The sequence below is a fragment of the Oryzias melastigma genome, linkage group LG7 (genome assembly GCF_002922805.2).
Source record: "Oryzias melastigma strain HK-1 linkage group LG7, ASM292280v2, whole genome shotgun sequence".
Taxonomy (NCBI): domain Eukaryota; kingdom Metazoa; phylum Chordata; class Actinopteri; order Beloniformes; family Adrianichthyidae; genus Oryzias; species Oryzias melastigma.
In genome coordinates, this window is record NC_050518.1 from 7,937,139 (window position 1) to 7,956,117 (window position 18,979).

Sequence of the window (18,979 nt, forward strand, 5' to 3'; positions counted from 1 at the left end):
TTCTTAACTTAACTGTTAATTTTTTTATTTTCAAATATTTATTTACTTATTTTTATCATTGTTTTTTAATGGTAATTTTTATTTCTTTAGGTAATTGGGACTTTTTGCATCCTTTATTTTTTAATTTATTTATTTACTAATTTTTTCATAGTTTGAATTTTTGTAGGCCATCACATTTGAGGGGGACAAACACATCATTTCCTCTCATGACTCTGGATCTCTGCATCCAGAGAGTCATGATTGGAAACTTGCTCGGGGTTCTGTGTTCTTGGGGGTGTTGATTTGTGGTGCTGTCAGTGATCTAACTCACTTGCTTCTTCCTAGTATGGTGACTGTGCCTCGCGTCTTGCGTGGCCTTTCTGGAGTCAGCTGAGCTCTCTGTTCTTCATGTGCCTGGAACATCCAAACACCAGCGCGCTGTCCCCGCTGTAGCCTATAAATAACGTACATTAACTGGTCCAGAGTCAGTGAAGGCCCCATAACAATCCGCATCATGGACTCTTTTCTTTGGAGGCATTTTTTTGCATGCCAATTAATGTGTTTCAACATGCCTAAAGTGAGCTGGATGTCTCTGGTAATCGTTGATAGGTACTGTTTAAGTCAATTGTGTGAGATTATCAAAATTAAGTAAAATGTAATTCTGATCATGCCTGTGGAGCCCCCTTTCCCACCTGGATGAAATCGATTCTTTGGGATTGGATGCGTGTGTTAGGAGGGGGGGTAAAAGTGAACAAAACTGGGAGTTAGCTAACAAACATTCCCCCTCCCTGCCTCTCTGCCTCTCAGTGAACAGTGCTCCATGTGTGCTGCTACCTACACCGACTCTCCCATGCTTGACCTGGATTGGACAAAAGTCCCTGTTGGGTTTTCAGCCTTGAATTTCCCTGATCAGATGAGAGCAGTCATTGTGTGTTTGATGTTGGGGGGCCCAGCATCTCTGCGTTTTTTGTTTTTTAAACAACACAGAGGGTAGTAATGTGCTAACTGCTGAGGAAGGGAAGTGATCGTTGTCTGATTGATCCCTTCTTCTCAGCCTATAATCGAATTTACAAAGTTCATGTATTTACGTTTTTCAAATACAGAAATAGTTTTTTGTGTGTGATAACAGATAAAACACACTGAGCCTCTCAAATTAATATCTTTCTACATCAGGTCAAACTGTTTTCTTTTTGCCTGCTTATGTGTTGTGACCAGATAAGATGCAGCGCTCAGATTTGACCTGTTATCTGCAGTTTATGCTTTATGTGAAACACATTTAAAGCACTCAGCGTTGTTGTTGTTGTTGTTTTTTCCCTATAACTGCCCCTGCCGGGTATCTGATCAGCCAGCTCTACTTAAAATCTCTGTTGGACTGAGGCGGAACTAGAGGAGAGACTAGACCGGATAGATTCAAGTGCTGGATTAATAATGTATGGATGCTTAATGTTACAGGAATGCTTAAATTTGGCTTGTCTGCTTTTGAGGCATGCAAATATTTCACTGCTTAATGTGCTATGAAGAGAAACGTTCTTGTTTGTTGCAGTTTTCACATAAACTAAGTCGTGAGTATAGTTTTATTAAAGTCCCCTATCAATGAAAATCATGTTTTTTTATTTTTTATAATTTCTTTTTGCATATCCGGGTATTTCTCGTTTTAAATCGCTGTCAATCAAACTGTCGTAGACGGGCTCTGTTTGAATTAATGAGCTGCTAATCAGGGGCGGGGCTGCTCAGCTCAGCTCCAAAAGCCACACCCCCTCCAAGGAGATTTTGGAAACAGAGGTTTAAAAACTTCATAATCATAATTAAAACACTACTGGGAAAACCTTTTTTTTAAATAAAAAAAACTTGTCATAGGGGGACTTAAAGTTTAGTCCGGCACAGAACAGGATAAGAAAACTTGCATGTAGTTGGTAAGAAAAAAAACACTAAAAAACAAGCGTAATTCACATATGATATGAGGATTTAAGCAGAAATTATTTTTATTACTTTATTTTTTTTATTATTTTAAGATTTATAAAGTATCATATAAAAATGAAGCATAAAATGGGTATCGGTGATCGATAACCCAATGGGAGTGCTTTTTATGTGAAATTACAGTAATTTTGATAAGGAAAGGGAAGTGTTAAACTAGCATTTTTCGAAATAAAAGTTCCACTTCTATGCTTCACTCCAATCAAAACTTTGTTTTTGGTGTTTTTTGCATTTAACTCATAATAATTTAAGGAAAATTAAGTCTTTCTTCATTCAAATTGTTGTAAATCAGGATTAGACAAAAAATGTAGTTTGAGAAACCCCTGTGGATGTGATGTAAAAATGCTTCCTGTATTGCTCCACTCCAATACATAATTCAAGCTGATTTCTGGCGCTAATTGTACGGCTGGATAGCTCAGAATTTGCTCACCATTTTTGTTGCACTGGTAATGTTAGGTTGGAGTTGTAAGGGGCTGTAAGCTAGCAGGAGAGCGTGTAAAGAGATGGATGATGTGAAGGGGGTGGGCTTATTGCCTGCCAATAATCCTGCCCACAACTCGTAGGCAATTCTAATGAACTCCTGCCTCTTTGCAGAAACTATGTCCCCGTAAACAACAGGAGTTTTTGGATTTTGCCTGAAAACGAGATAATTCTACTTACAAGAATAGCTTGAAAAGCTTCTAGAACGCTGCAAAATTACACTTGTTTCATTTATTCAAAATGTTGTGACTTTATTTGGTACATGATGTAAAAACTGGATCTTTTGAGCTGCTTCGGATAACGTATTCATCCTATATTCTCTCTTCCCCTCTCCAACTCTCTGCGCCCCTCTCTGCTTTTACAACTGCTTTTGTTCAGCCACAAATTTAGCTATAGTCGCTGCTTTCATTCACACAAACATTGGCACATATTTTATTGAGAAAAAAAAACCCTCCCAGCCCAAGCCACCCTTCTTTACAGCTTAGCTGCCCCTTCCTCTTGATATCCCGCTTTGTCCTTCTCTTTCGGTCACATTTTTTGTTCCAACCCTCTGCTAGCTAACCCCTCATGCTCCATTTTTCCTTAATTCTCTCTCGGTGTGTTTGAAACTCCACTGTGCTCCTAAATCAACCAATTGTCCCCCCCTCACCATATTTTACACCCCTCCTTCCCTTCACATCACTGTCTCTCTCTCACACACACAATGCTCTCCTTTGGTCTGCCAATTTAATTTGATGGTAGCAGTTCTGTTACCTGGTTTGTCTGGCAACATCCAGCTAGAAGGCAGGTTGCACACATTGTGCAGCCCTTCTTCTGTTTTGTGGACTCTTTTGCCCCTTCAAATTATGAAAAATAAGTGAGTTGTAAAGGTGATTTTTAGGTTTAAAAAATGTAGGTTGATAGAAGTGAAGGTGTTGGGTTTATGTGTGGAATTGTAGCATCTGCAGGTTTTCTTTAAGCTTCCCAAAGGCCTGGAGGGCAGGCACAGTGCAACATGTCAGATGTTCAGCTCTCAGGCACTTAAGCACTCATACAGAAATGAAGAGACAATGATTCTGACATGGGAACTTGATGTTCATCGCACTCATTTTGCTGCCCCAGCAAGATGTCACATTTCAGCTGCGGCATTGGTTTTATTATCTTCAACTTTGATTTAACGCGTTTGCCCACATGAGCAGTTGCTTGGTTATTTGGCTGGTGTCAGGAAATTCCTCTGGGCATTCTTTCATTGAAAGGGGACGCGGTTTGGACGCCAGGGACGGTTTGCTTTTTTACGAGTGTCTGTTTTTGTCTGTGTATAAAAGGCAGTGAGAGAGTGTGAAACAACAAAGTTTGTTCTGACTGGCTGGTGTGTGTCGGATATTTGTATCTGTGTGTGAATGTGTGTGTTTGGAAGGGAGACCGGGTGGGTGTGAGAGAGACAGCGATGGGCCGTATGTGTTTTATGCGCTGTGATAACTCTGTCCGGTATGTGGTTTTCCTGGGAACTCCTTACCCTAGGGACATGCACCAATAAGCTCCTGTTTAAAGGGCAACTTCCTTCTCTCTATCATCTCTTGTTTTCACCCTTCATGCTCTCGACATCCTGTTAGGCTTCACCTTTGCTAAGCTGACTGTTCTGCATTCCCTCTGCGTTGCCATAACGCCGTCATTTGCTTTCCACTTGAAGCGTTGTAAATCAGGAGTCATTTTTACTTTTATTTAAGTACTATTCAAGCTTTAGCAGACAGAACAGGTAGCAGGGGGAAATTGTTCCAATTCAATTAATTCTAGAACACAGAGGTATTTTTTAGTTCAGTCTTCCCAAACTAAAAGGATTTCCCACTTTTCCAGCATTAATTCTGAGTTTTGGACAAAGAACTTTAATAAAACAAACTGGAACAAACTTTCTTCATGACTTGTAATGGATACACACACAAGGTCATACGAGAAAACCTTTATGTACATTGTCTACTTGTGTAACCAGTTATTTCCAAAGTGTTGTACTATAGGAGACTATTTGCTTAATAGTACAGTTCTTAAGTCTTACGTGTGAAGAATGCCACTGAACTGGAATTTTTTGTTTCCCTTAAGAGTCTCCCAGCAGTTGGCGGTGTATTGTGCTGTAATTTGACTGACAGACTCTATGATTGCATGTCAGACTTGTTTAATGTGATTTCACAGACACAATAGATATGAAGTGAGTGTTATGAGATGAAAGACTGCAATAGTCTGTCCTCATCAGGATGGGCTTTGTTAAAATGGGTCAAAATCCACCAACATCAGACGTTTACACGGACATTTTTGTTGCTAAGAGGCTTTACCCTCAGACACTTTAAGTGTCAGTCCACTATGGGGGGGTGGGGGGCTAATACAGTAGCCCAAAAAGTTCAAATATTCACACATACATTTAAGCCATTGACTATAAATCTTCTTTCCAATGATCAGTCCAGGATATTTTGAGCATTTTCATTGTCAAATGGACCCATTACACAGTACCAAACCATACCTCTTGAGGGGCCCCCATCGGTTGTAGGTCCATTGAAGAGTGGAACTGAATAGTCGTTGTAGCCACCCGCTGATTGGCAGAAAGTGATGACGGTATTAGAAAGCGCCAATATAGCGCTAATTTAAGCTAACATTTCCAACGTTTTTAAGTCTATATTGAAAATCCCTGCAAACAACAGCGCCTGGTCTGTGGTGGAACTGCAAATGTTCCTCGCCATCCTTGGTGACGGTGTGATACAGGGTGAGCTAGACGCATGTTAGCGGTCTACTGCACGCATGTGCTGTGACAACAAATGGAAATAAGGCTTAAACTGAGTGGAAACGCTCACCAGAATGAACTGGACTATAGTGTACCCCTCCTTACCAAACCATACAAGACTGCTCAGTGGAAACGAGACTTTAGAGAACTGGACTGAGCGAGTGTGACATCACCCACACAGAATACTTCTGGGTCCAACCAAATTAATTCAGTTACCATTTTTTTGATATGGACACTGCCATGTTGGAGCCAGACGTCAGTAAGCAGTGATTGGTCAGAGTTGGTCTGAGTTAAGGTTTCTATCTTGTCAATCAGGAGTGAGCTTGTTGAAAGACCACACCCCTTCTACTGAAAGTGGGATCAGGAGAATCTGTTAATCAAATATTGGACTTGGCAGCCCGCGGCCACCACATACTTTTATTAAAGCATCCGATTTATAACGTAAACAACTTTCATCACAGAAAAAAAAATCATGAAGAAAATTAGTATTAGCAAGAGCATATCAAATACAGGAAAGAGAGCAAGAATGGTTATTCTGACTAATAGAGCGACTGAGTAACAGCCGTAGAGTTCTCAATAGATGTCAATGGTGTTTGGTTTCTTGGAACCAGCGGGTACTTCTTATTTGGAATGCAAGAAAGAGGGGTCACTCTGTCCAGTTCTCATATACAGTCAATGATTTAACAGGTTGAGCTTCATGTAAAAGGAGTGGATGCTCTGACCTGGACCCCACATTTCCTTTCCATTCACTTCTCCATTACTAAAACATTCGTCAAGTCATACTATTCAGCTTTTGCTTAGTTGGGTTAGGCAATTTTTATTTTTTGAAAAGGTAAAGAAAACATCGAAAAACACTTGAAAAGAGAAATTCTGCTTCAGAAAGATGTCCACTGGTCTTCACACACCAACCTCAGCAGAGACTGAGCTTTTAGAAATGCTCCGTTCCATCTTCCAGTGAAAAATCTCCTCTGGCTGCTTAAATGTTTGTGGATTGATTTGTCCCATCGGCAGCTATGATTATAATTACAGCAATTGCTGTTTATATTTATGAGCCCTCCCTCCTCTGCAGTTGTAGTCAGTCTAATACTCCCCAGCATTGGCCCTGCATATAAATTATTCAGGCACTACTATCCAGTGGACCATCAGCTGTTTTCAATGGTTCAAGTTGTGCTTTTCTCTCTGCAGCTTTCTATTGACTCGCTGAGATGTTAAACTAAAGGCACAAGATTCTAAAAATTGTATCCTTGATAATGGATTACAAACTTACTTTAAAGGTTTTTATTGCAATATACTGTTTATATAGAAACTTGAAATCTTCCTAAATGTATTACTGAAAGAGCCCATTTTACACTTTTATAGATCCAGACTGTCTAGTTGGTATTAAACGAAAACATATATGCTTTCTTTTGTTTGTTTTGCAGGTTGACTTGAAGATAATCATCGTACTGCAGTGAGGAGCGCTCTGCAGTTCTCCCAGCTGTCTCTTGACCTACACATATTTGCTTTTCTGTGATCACCTCAGCACAATTAAACTCTAAAAAAAAGTGGAGCAGATGACATAACGAAAAACGTGAAGTGGAATTTTTTATTCAGTAGTGACGATCTCACACAGTCTTCCTTCAAGCTGCAAAGATCAGAAACACAGTTAGACCTAGCTCCCAACTGGAAGAACAACCTAACTGACTAAAAAAAGCTGAGTGGGTGACCACAGTAAGGGAGAGACGGGGACTGACAGCAGAGAAAAGGTTTGGAGGAGGAGGAGGAGGTCAAGAAAGGTCTGGAAACCCCAGACGCAATGGCCACAGATCCTGGAGAACCCACGGGTACGGATGAGTCCTCTGAAAAACCGGATGGACACAAGAAGACCCACTCCGAACAGGACGGCAGGGCTGATCAACAGGTGGAGAAAACATGTAGCACCCACTCTGACCTTAGCTGTTCTTGGTCTCAGAAGGGGAGAGGAACAGGAGAGGACGATGGAGGGATTGGAGGAGACGTAGGTGGAGGGGGTGAAGGTGGAGGAGGAGAAAAGCAAGCTTCCCAGGATTATGAGGAATCCCCTGTCTTTTCCACCACACCATCTTTATCATTTGAGACTGGACAGAAGCCTCTGAGGCGGGAAAAGCGCTTCTTCAGGAAAAGTGTGGACATTTGTGAGGAGGAGGATGATGGAGTGGAGATCCCTACTGTGGCTCCTCACAGTGCCCCCCACCTAGAGCTGCACTCCAAAGATTCAGGCTTTGGCAATGCTCAACAGAAAGGGGTTGTAGCCTCCTTTGCAGCCTTGGGACATGATGTATGTCAAGGCAACGAGTCTGGTAAATATGCTCCTTCAAGTGCACCGACCCAGAATGTGAAGGAGAAGGACTGTGAGCAGGAGGAGGAGGCGGAGATGAAAGCTGTAGCCACCTCTCCCGGTGGAAGATTTCTCAAATTTGACATTGAACTGGGCAGAGGAGCCTTCAAGACGGTTTATAAAGGCCTAGATACAGAGACGTGGGTGGAGGTGGCTTGGTGTGAACTTCAGGTAAGACTTCTACACACTAAAGAATATTATTGTCTTTCAATAATAAATAAAAAAATCAATGTATGGTTGGCTGAATGTATCCTGTCTGAGCAAGTCACAGACTGGCTTTAGTGAGTGCAAAAAGTCAAGCCTTTGCACTTTAGACTTCATTCTTTTGACTACCATAACTCCTTATTGGTGAACGCGATTATTGTAAATCAGCTGATCCTGTCGCAAAGAAAAGTGGCTTTGCGCCTCTATGCAATACTTTACGTTAGTAATATGTCATGCAAAACTTTATGCTAGTAATGTATTGCATATGGAAACATATGGTATTAAAAAAAAGTAAATAAAATGGTTGATCTTCGTTAAAATTTTTCGTGTTTATAAAAAATGTCAGAAGGTGTCCATGTCATGTCTCCGCCCCCATTTGTCAAAAGTCATTTTTCAGTCGCGCTCAGAAAAATGCTCCGCGAGCAGAGCCAGAGTCCCCATGAGCTCACATGACCAACATGTCGTGTACACTGAGATTCTGCTTGTGCGCACGCATCACTCGTGCCGGAGGGACCAGCTCATGCATGCAGAAGTAGACAGTCTCTTGAGCGCGATGACTTGTCCGCGAGGAATGTTTGAAACAAGTGTGGAGATGTCTTATTTTTGCGTGGAGTTTTGACATATAAAAACCCCATACCATAGACACAACCCAAACTGGCATTCTTTTGGTATGTTTTGTCTATGTGCTGCAAACTGTTTATTTTTGTTTGTGGGGATGCAAAAAATGAGTTATTGCTGTAGATTTTAGATAGATAGCATCCGCCTTTTCTGAGCTTGATGCTTGGGAAGCTGCAGAGGCAGACAAGGACCGTCAATAAAGTACACAAAAACAACCCAAACAAACATGATCAATTTCTCAGTACCTCATCAAAAATAGTTTAAAAAACATTACAGCTCAAACGAACTTCGCAGAAATCTCTAATATTATTCTTTCTCTTAGTGAACCAGCATGTGCGAATAATGCTAGTTATTGATTCTTTGGGACTACAAGGCTGAATCTGAATTCTTGCCAGCTCCCTTCCCCTACATCTATCCCTCCAAATGGAGATTTATGAAAAAATAGTGTCTCCGATTTTGGACGTTACTGTTGCTCGATGACAATAGGTCAGCTAGCGTTAGCGGGGAGCTTCCAGCTCTCGAATATACATTATCACAGCGGTTTTATAACTTTTAAAAGGTCATGCTGCAATAAAAAGTCATAACTTACATTTAAATGTAAACTTCTGTGCACTTCTCCCCCACGGCATAGTATGACGTGAAACCCCCTCACGAGGGAGGGGTCTTTATCCCTCTGCCTAGAGGGGAGGATATTGAAAAATATATTTCGGACACCAGTTGCACTTCACAAGCCCCTTCCATTAGGTGCCAGGGAGAAGGGAATAATTCGGATTGGACCCAACTGTTGAAGTTCTAAAAAAATTATAGCAAAAACTTGGGATAAAATATATTGAGAAACAAAAAAAAACATCTCAAAAACAGAAAAAATGAAATTGGATCGTTAGGATTTATATGTATATATTTAATAAAAAGATATCTTGAATAAACAGACCACCTGCCACAAATACTGGTCATACCTCACCAGCATTTTTCTCTTTAATCTTTTTGGATAAATTCAGTGAGAAGAACAAAACAGACGGCTATAATGTGACAAGCACTTAAACCATTTTAATGCACAGAGAAATTAGAACCAAGATCATCTGTTTTTTTTTTTTTAATTGAATGCCATATCCTTCTATACATATCACTACAAGCCACTAATGAAAAGCCACTTTCCTTCTTCTCTGAATTAGCTGATTCACAGTGATTGTGCGGTTGAAGACTTGCTGCGTTTCAGTATGTGTTATTTAGATGCCACAAGTCACATCTCTGGCGTCATAGGGTTGATTTTTCACAGATATTTTGTAAAAAAAATACAAATTATGGGATTAAACTTATTTATATGTTCTGTCAGTGAATCTGAAATCAGTTCAGCAGCATAACTGTTAATATCTTGTTCTGCTTTTTCACAAAAATAATTTCATTGACGTAGTTTTGGTCCTCATAATTCATGTGTCATAGAATGCAAACTCTAACTGTGTACTGTATTGTAATAAGTTTCAACATATCAGTAAAAAGTACTGTTTCAAGATCTCTTGTCTGCTGCATTATGCATAGAGGCATGGCATTAGTCATGTGACTGGACGCTGGAACGAGTACTCACTTTGTGTTGGATGTTGCAAACGTAGGCGGGACATTAGCGAATATGAATCTTTTTGTCATGTGTTGGCATTGCAGAGGATAACAATGAAATGCAATTGTAATGGCGATTACAGCTCAAGGGGTTTATGTTATGTCACCAACCAGACTTCATTAGCTCCTGAATTAATGGGAGACATTGTTGCATGGTCTGAAATGAACTACTGGTGGGAGACAGATTTGCAGAAGACAGAGGAAACTCATTCCTTTGACTCTTAGTTTCACAATGGTGAGCTGTGTTGTGCTAAGCCAGCTGATTTGACTGCTGGCTTTGTGTAAAAAAAAAAAAATGGCGGTCATGTGTTTAGTTTGGAGCTAATTCCAAAAACAGAGCCCTGCCTAATCCTTGAGATCAGGTTCGGTGTGTTGGAGTAATGAGCATCGAGTCCTCATCACCTTTTCTGGTGGAACTCTAGCCGGCACTTAGTAAATCAGCCTCCATTCAGCAGATGATCCATGTTTTCCCTGACAGCTTTTTTTTTTTGTCCTAATGAGATACTCAGTGAGTTTTTTAATAATATCCAGCCTTGCAAAAGTGTCATATTTCACCTGGAATATGTTTTGGCAGATCAGGGCTTACCTGCCTTACATAAGCAGTGATGAAATTAGCTTTATACGTAATCAATCTGATCCAGGAAACCGTATTATTTAAAAAAAATACAGGACTTAGGCTGAATACCAAATCTGTATTAACAGTTTTATCCCAACAGAGGTCATGTCTGTTATTTTAGCCTGTGAATAAAAACAAGAAATTAGGGCCATTCAAAAAAGATTTTTTTTAACTGCTGCTCTAATCCAGTATTGACAAAAAATAGTAATAAATAATTTAAGTTCACACAAAGGGTTGCTTTATTTTTCAGGAGTTTAAAATATTACTTTTTAAAAACTGATGAGTAAGTTAAAATAAATTAAAGGGATTTTTTTTTAATTAAGGCAGAGGAGGAGGATAAAGACAGAGTTAGCATTTGAAGTGATACTAAGGGAGACTCAGAGGGAGACAATCAGCCAAACAGGATTACCATGGCATCCATCACAGGGAGCCAACTTGTGGCCAATGCTAAATGCTAATGCTAAACACAAACATGCCCACATACAGTGAGCCAGTCACACGCCTCGCCTATAGATGGATCCAGGGCTGCATTCACTACAACATTCTAGTCTCTCAGGTCAAATGATCTGTCCTATTTAATCCACTTTACCAAAGCATGTGCACAGTTTCAAAGTGGTTTCAGAGCGGCCAACGGTGATCGGAATAATAATGATCCATTGCTGTGATTTTAATGACGGACTTGATTCCATGAGTGCATTAAAGCCATTAAATCCTCCTGATAATGGATTCTGTAATGACCGATCCCTTTGAATAGCACAGTTATATATTGTGAAAGTACCTAATTTAATAAGGGCTTGTCAAAATTGGGGAAAAGTTAACTTTTAACACCCCTGTGATAATAAAATGTACATAATCACCAACATGAATAGATTTTATCATGACACTAAAATTTTTGATGATCTAGTTAAGTAGGGCCTTGGACAGGGGCTAAGATGACAGAGACGTGACCATCACGAGTTTGCCTTTATTTTTGTGAGCAGGGAATGTGAATCATCTCTAGCTCAATGACTTTATAAGATTATAGATCGCACTTTCAAATATTATTTCAGTACATCTAAAAATGTGTCCCTAACATTCTCTGTCAAATCAAATTAGAAAGATTTTTTCAAAGAACACACATTTATCTGAATTACCTCCTATATGAGGAATGTAGTAATTCGTTTTTACAATGATTCAAATCCCATGATAATTTCTGATTGCAGATACCATTTATTTTCAATTTATAGTCATATTGGTTCATTTTGAATGATCCAATTCACTGACCTAAAATTTTGCCTAAAAAATTCAGCCAATATGACTCAGAGATAAATAATTACCTGGACTTGAACGGTTCAGGGAATTTTTCCAGATTCCTTGTATTTCTTACAAGATAATTACGTGTAGATTAAATATGTGTACAAACAAACAAGTAAGCATGAATTAATGTTAAATCCTTTCATATTTTAGTTTCATTAAGTTTATCCCACATTTGTTTTTCCTCATCAAAATAATACAAACAGAACATTATTCCAACATTATACCACACTGTTTGGTCATGTGATTTTTCACACATTAAACTGTAATGATGACTTGATCATTTTTTTATACATCATGTGTGTTGTCAGCTGTGATGTCACTTGGTCATTTTCATGCTCTTGTAAAATAAACCTACCGTGCCTAAATTCCAAATGGTATTTTCCAATATGGTTTTAAATCAATTTATCTCATTTTGATCAGACAGATTGATCTGGTTGGATCGTAGGAATTTAAATAAATTCATTGATTAACAGTTCCACTCCTATCTTATAATAGATACATTTTCATTTAAGTATCCATGCTCTCTTGTGTGTTTGTGGCTCATTAATGTGTTTTCAGTGTTGTAACTTATAAACATCATTATTTATGCGAGTCAGGTGTCATCTGATTAATAATGATCAAATAAGTCTTAACTGTTGCTCAAAAAAGTTATTAATCCTGGCATTGACAAACTTATTTGATTTAGAACATTTCCACACCTCAATTAAGAACTATCCAAGTTTGGAACATCAAGCTCCTGTCCTCCAGTGACCAAAAAGAGAGGTAAGCCAGTGGATTAGCTGTGCAAGTGCAGCTTGAAAGAGTGGGTTGTTACAGATCACATTACCGAAACAGTCTGCTTCCTTTTGCTTTCCTTCTTACATTTAAAGGCGTAGAGCTAAAACTGGAAAATTGGCATGTATTTGTTTCTCATGTACTGCATCTGTATGTGACCTGTTGCTGCCTGTCTGGTTAATTCAGACATGCAGTTTGTCGCCGCATTAGTGTCTCTGTCGCCCTGTATCGTTTTAGTCGCGTCTCCCCCTTCTTTCCCATCTCTGTCCCATCACTTTTTGTCTGTTTGAGTGAGCATGCAGAGTGATCCCAGGAGTTAATTACAGCGGGTGTCTGTTAGGCGGGAACAAAAACCTTGCACAGACAGCACAACTCGGGCGGCAGAAACCAGACCGGTTCAACCCAGTCATGCCAGGCTGGTCCAGCTTGGCTTGCCTCACTCACACGATGGAACCACTTTCAGAACTGAGGTTATAATAACAAGAACCCAAAATGAACATTTTGTACCTGGACCACAAGCATAAAAATCAAAGAATCTATTTTATCGAAACATGATGCCACATTTTTTTGTGGTACAGTTGCTTAAAATACTTAAAATACTAAATTACAATTCTTTGACTTTGTTTTTATGAATAACAATAAGCAGAGTTGCTAGGGGTTGCAAAGACAAATGTATAATTTAGTGTAATGCAAAGCACCTTAAATTGCTTCTGTGTATGAAAGAGGCTAGATAAACAAAGCTGTCTTTCCTTGCCTAATATTAGTGGAAGCTAATTCAAATAGACCACAGATGCATTGAGCAGATTGGACTGGAATCAGTCCAACCAAACTGGCTAGACACATGTTCATCCAGGTCACTGGCATTTGACTATTGCCCCTGAGGCTGTATGTTCCCACCAACCAAGTCTTTATTGTCTAAGTAGCAAAGGGGGGTTTTATTGGTTACAGTAACTGGTTTACAACATTACCCATATAAAACACAATTAACTCTGAAACCAGATTATACTTATCTTAAGGACGAAAGCTAAACATTGTGAATATGAAGTGGTCAATCACCATTTCTGCTCTTTTTGAAGACTAAAGTAGGAGCCAAAGACATCTGGGTAGTGAAGTTGGCCCACTGGAGCTTTAATCTGGTGGGCAGGCCAGTCTTTTCCAGTAATTTATCTTGTTAGTCAGAGCTGTTGTGGCTTACAGTAATCTAATCCTTGCCATCCGCCACCTTGGATTTTCAAATGCTGACACACTTTACATCTCCACCGCACGACAACATTTCTTTCATTCCACCGAACAATTGTAGAGAAATCTCCTCACAGCCAGAAAGACACTCCTCTATTTGTTGACAGGGCTTTAAATCAGCTCTGTTTATCGCAGCGCTGCTTCCCGAGTCAGGCATGTAACCTGAAAATAATTCCTCGGATATCTGACACTTGTGCTGTGTTTGCCAGAATAGATGTTCGAAGGCTCACATGCTTTGGTAGTTACCACCCAAGCTCTTACATACCAGAGTGTCATGCAAGCCATGCCCTTTCTATTTACCTAGTGCTTAATGAGGATAATTGATAAACGAGAGCTTGACCTTTTTAGCTAGCTGTATGATTTCAAAATAAAAGAAGGAAACATGCCATGCTTTAGCCTTTTGCAGTACGTAGTTTGTAGTTTAAGACATTATGTTATAATGCAATTCTAAGTTTTGCAATGTTTTGCAATTATCTGTGGTTCTTGGGGATTTTATTTGTTCTGGCTTTTTCCATCTGAATTCTGTTTAGCTCAGTTTCCTGTCTGTGTTCCTGCTCTAATTTCATCTGTAGATTAATTACAATTCTCAGAGATCCACATTCATCTGTCACTTGAAATTATGCGTGCTAATTGAGGGTCATTTAGCTCAGTAAGTAAATAATCCCTTGTTGCATTTTTGCTGATTCCGTTTCTGTTTTTTTTTTTTTTTCTAAAAGCTTTGTGACATTATCAAACTTATCTCTTTTTTTTCTATCTTTTTTTTCTTTTTGTGGCTTTGAAGATCTTTAAAGAACCAGGCTGGATGCTACTGAGGCATTTTCCAGCCGGAGTGTGAAATCAAAGTTTTCTTCTGGCATTTATTTGCTGACATGACATCTATATCACACTATCCTAGATATTTAGCCATGGGTAACATTTAAACCTGATTTCACTATAAAGAGTAACTGTCCTAAACAAAACTGAGTTGTTTTATTAAGTTGAATTTCCTTGCCTTGATCTAGAGAAGTATGATGGTAAAGTTGTCATTTTGGCTATAGTTTATCATGTATAAGCCTTTCATTAATTTTTTTTAATGGAGTGTTTATAGAAGGGATTGTTTTTCATAGTCTTGTAGGTTTTGTTCGATGGTGTTTTTTTCTTATGGTTGTAGATATTCATTTTCAACATGTAAATAGAATTAGACTGCATATTTTTAGTCAGAAATTAAAGAAGTTGTGTGGGATTTTTTTTATTTTGGAAATGGGGTGATACAGTTTGTCCTCTCTCGGTAGATTGAGTGGTTCTCCCCCAGGTGGCGGAGTTTATCTTGTGGTCTTGTTCACAAGTGAGGGAAGATCGAAGCGTGAGATTGACAGGCAAATTGGTGTGCCGTCTGCTGTTATGCGGTTGCTGTACCGGTCCGTTATGGTGAAGAGAGAGCTGAGCCAGAAAGCAAAGCTCTCAATTAACTGTTCGATTTTTGTTTCCAGTACTCACCTACGGTCATGAGCTCTGGGTTATGGCCAGAAGAACGACATGCTGAATACAAGCGGCTGAAATGAGCTTCCTCTGTAGGATGGCTGGACAGTCCCTCAGAGATATGGGCATGTCCCACTGGGGGGAGGCCCCTGCGGAGACCCAGGTCAAGCTGCAGAGACTATGTCTCTCGGTTGTCGGTTGGCCTGGGAACGCGTCAGGGTTACCCCAGAGGAGCTGGAGAAAGTGACCTGGGAGGGGGAAGTCTGGGTATTTTTGCTTAGACTGCTTCAACCGCAACCTGGTCCCTGATGAGTGGAAGAAGATGGATGAATGGATTGATGGATGGAAGGTTTTCTAAATATAAATTACAAAAAAGTATGAATTGCTTAATTGTATGCAAAGATAAAGGGGACAAACTAAGATATTTCATATCTAAGAGCAATGAATGTGTCCAGCAAACTGTGAGTGCACAAAACAATGCATTAGTCTAGTACAGTCAGGACTGCAGCAACTGTTCTTTTACTGGCTGCAAAGGAAATACACGATTTAGTACCAAGATTTAAAAAAAAAAAACATTTATGTTTGCACCACTTTGTTTGCCAACATGTTTTAACTTAATTTTTAAGAAGAAGAAACTGTAAAAGATTGGAAAATGCTAGGATATTTAAAGCTTGAGACATACTCAATGTGTATTGTAAAGACACAAATTACTATAAAGTCACTATAAAATTGATTATTCTAGCAGGAATCCACTACCCTCCCTGGTAGAATTCATGATTTATTATTTTATTGTTATTCTTGCATTTCGACTGGGTCCTTGTCAGCGGAATGTTGGCATAATGATCATTTCCTTTGTTCCTTTAAGGTTGTATTAGCCTTTCAAGACCTAATAGGATTATGTTCATGTTCTGACAAGGAAGACATTAAAATGTGTAAAACGTGTTCTCCTGCTCAAATGATTCTGCGGTACAGGAGAGAATGGATTTTTGTGAATCTGCCAGCAGACAAGTCTATCTTACTAAACTTTTGATGGTACTTGCTGACCTTAGGGTTGCTTGATCCAACACTCAGCAACACAGCATTGGCACAGAGATGCTGCATACAGAAGCAGCATCCCTGTCTCACCCTGTGCCAGACAACAGTGAAATGATGGTCCACATAAAGAGGGAGACAGAAGTAGTGCTCATGTGGAAATTCAGGAAAAGATTGGAACCAGTTTCACAGTACACAGTAAAGCCATTGTACCAAGATTTTATTTTTTTATTTATAGATGGTGTTAAAGGGGAAAGCTACTTAACTGCTGACTGGTTGACACAATTTTAGTTTGCACAAAGCAAAAAAACAATCAGCCTTTTGTTGACAATCTCTATGATTAAGTTTGGAAAGTGCACTTTCCTCTTGCATTCCATTAAGCTTATAAACAGCAGAAGAGAAACATGCCAAAATACAACTTTGAAGGTGAAGAGTAAGGGCTGCTAACACTGGAATAGCAAAATCTGTGAATATATTGTATTAGATGCATCAATTCGGTCTATTTTTTAACCCAACCACCTACAGGCCCCAGCCTCTATTAACTTAGCTTTGTGTGAGGCATAAAGCTTAACATCAATGAAATCGATCAGTGGAAATCCAGTTTTTATGACTGCTATTTTTAGTGAGGTCTGTGACACAACAATGGCTGCTATTTTGTTCCCTTGAAGAAATTTTCTCCATCAACTTTTTATTTATGTGGCTTTACATTAAAAAAATAAAAAGAAAAATAAACCTAAATGTTTAAGTATTTCATGAAACTATTATATTTATTTTTTATTCTCTTAATCAAAGTGGCTTTGGTTAGCAGAAAGTAAATTACTATAAAATTAAACTGTTTCTTACGTCAACTATGGTAGAAAAGAATTTAATCTTTTGAGATTTCTACTATAGTAGCATTTTTTTAAATATTCTCAGTTATATTACATTGCCTTTTTACATGCATATTTTTAACAAAAATAATTCAGACTGATAGTAAATCTATGTGCATTTTATTTTATTTTTTAGCATACATTTTATTCATTGAAGCACATTTGAGAAAGAAGAATCTACAGATCCAGATAGTCATTACATAATTGTTAGCATGCATATTTATATACCCCCTAAAACGAATACCATGACAGGGTCACTGCATGAATTTGTGTTTAATATGACATCATAAGTAGCCTGTGAGCTGTGACCCTATCTGCTTTCCAGGATGCTATGACCACCGGTGAACTGGAATTTTGCAGTCTCCATTCTGTGCGCCATACTGGGGATGTGTGGCAGATGCAGCAGACATCTGTTTTATGCTGCCACAGCTTGGGTGTTGTCTTAGCATGACTTCAATTCTATATTTCTACTACCATCTAGTGGCTGTAGTGATGATTGTTCAGTCACAAGTGAGTTGGAGAGAGCACCAAACAGTTAAACTGTTTTTATGGCATCAAAAGAATAGAGCCTGGAAGAATGTCGTTATAAAATCATTATAAAAGTGTTAAATGATTAAAAAATTGAATTAAATATTAAAATAACAATGTAATATTTCACATACTTCTCATTTTAGGATCGCAAGCTGACCAAAGCTGAACAGCAGCGCTTTAAGGAGGAGGCTGAGATGCTGAAGGGGCTTCAACACCCAAACATCGTCCGCTTTTATGACTCCTGGGAGTCTGCTCTTCGAGGAAAGAAATGCATCGTACTTGTAACTGAGCTCATGACATCGGGAACACTGAAGACGTGTGTATACATTTCTTTGTATCAGCTTAGTCTATCTTTGTAATTTTGTTTTTGCTAACAAGTTTAGTCCTTTAGCCACCTATTTTGGAAAATTCTGAAGTTTACAGCACTTTTTTTCTGAATTTACTACGATTTTATTATTTTAAATGTAAAAATTATGAACACATTTTTCTGACTGAGACTATCAAATTTTTAAAGGGTAACCAAACAGTAAATCAACTTTTTTTTGGGCTGTTTACTTAAAATAATGGGGCTTTGAAAGTGCTGCCGGTTGGTCTTTGCCAAATTTTGACAATTTTTAAATAAACTTGTTTAATTCCTGAAAATATAGCCTAAAACCATGTATGTGCTGCCCCCTACAAGCTGAAATGAGGTAGTAATGTTGAATTTTGTGATTGGTCACTTGGTGTAAGTCCTAATCTTTTCAGAGGTTTCATGTCATCATGCTCTGCAGCTCCAGTATAAAAGCCCCGCCCATCTTTGAACGATGGCGCTCGCTCTGCGACGCCAAAAACGGTGGAGCTCGCTTACTTGCCTAACCTGGGTGGCCGGCTGTCCGGCAAACAGAGAGCCGCTGCGGGAGGCAGCCTGCTCGGGCCTCCTGAACGTTATGATTTATTTCTTATTTTTGCTGAGACAATCATATAAAGATCCTCGGGTTACCTCAAGCTAACCTCACTGTCAATCACAGATCTAGACCACACCTCTCTCGCTCAGCTCGCCTGCCCTAGTCCCGCCCCTTTTTTTTGCATTTTTTTTTGCAATTTTCAAATCTGGGATGAGACTGGAGTCATCCTCCCACTGTCCTGTTCTGTTAACCTTTAAACTACTTATTGCATTTCACTAATATCAAGTAGAACATGTCCTTTATGTTTCAGTG

At 39.1% G+C, this 18,979-nt stretch overlaps 1 protein-coding gene across 1 annotated transcript in view; it reads left to right on the plus strand.

Annotated features, from left to right (window-relative positions):
* Window positions 1-6,957: 6,957 nt before the first annotated feature.
* The window catches only part of si:dkey-151g10.3 (serine/threonine-protein kinase WNK3), a gene marked incomplete at its 5' end in the record, with an annotated part of 30,679 nt that continues 18,657 nt past the window's right edge, over window positions 6,958-18,979 (plus strand). The window contains 2 exon segments of the mRNA XM_024292125.2: window positions 6,958-7,706; window positions 17,927-18,099. Coding sequence (XP_024147893.1) covers window positions 6,975-7,706; window positions 17,927-18,099 — 905 coding nt within the window.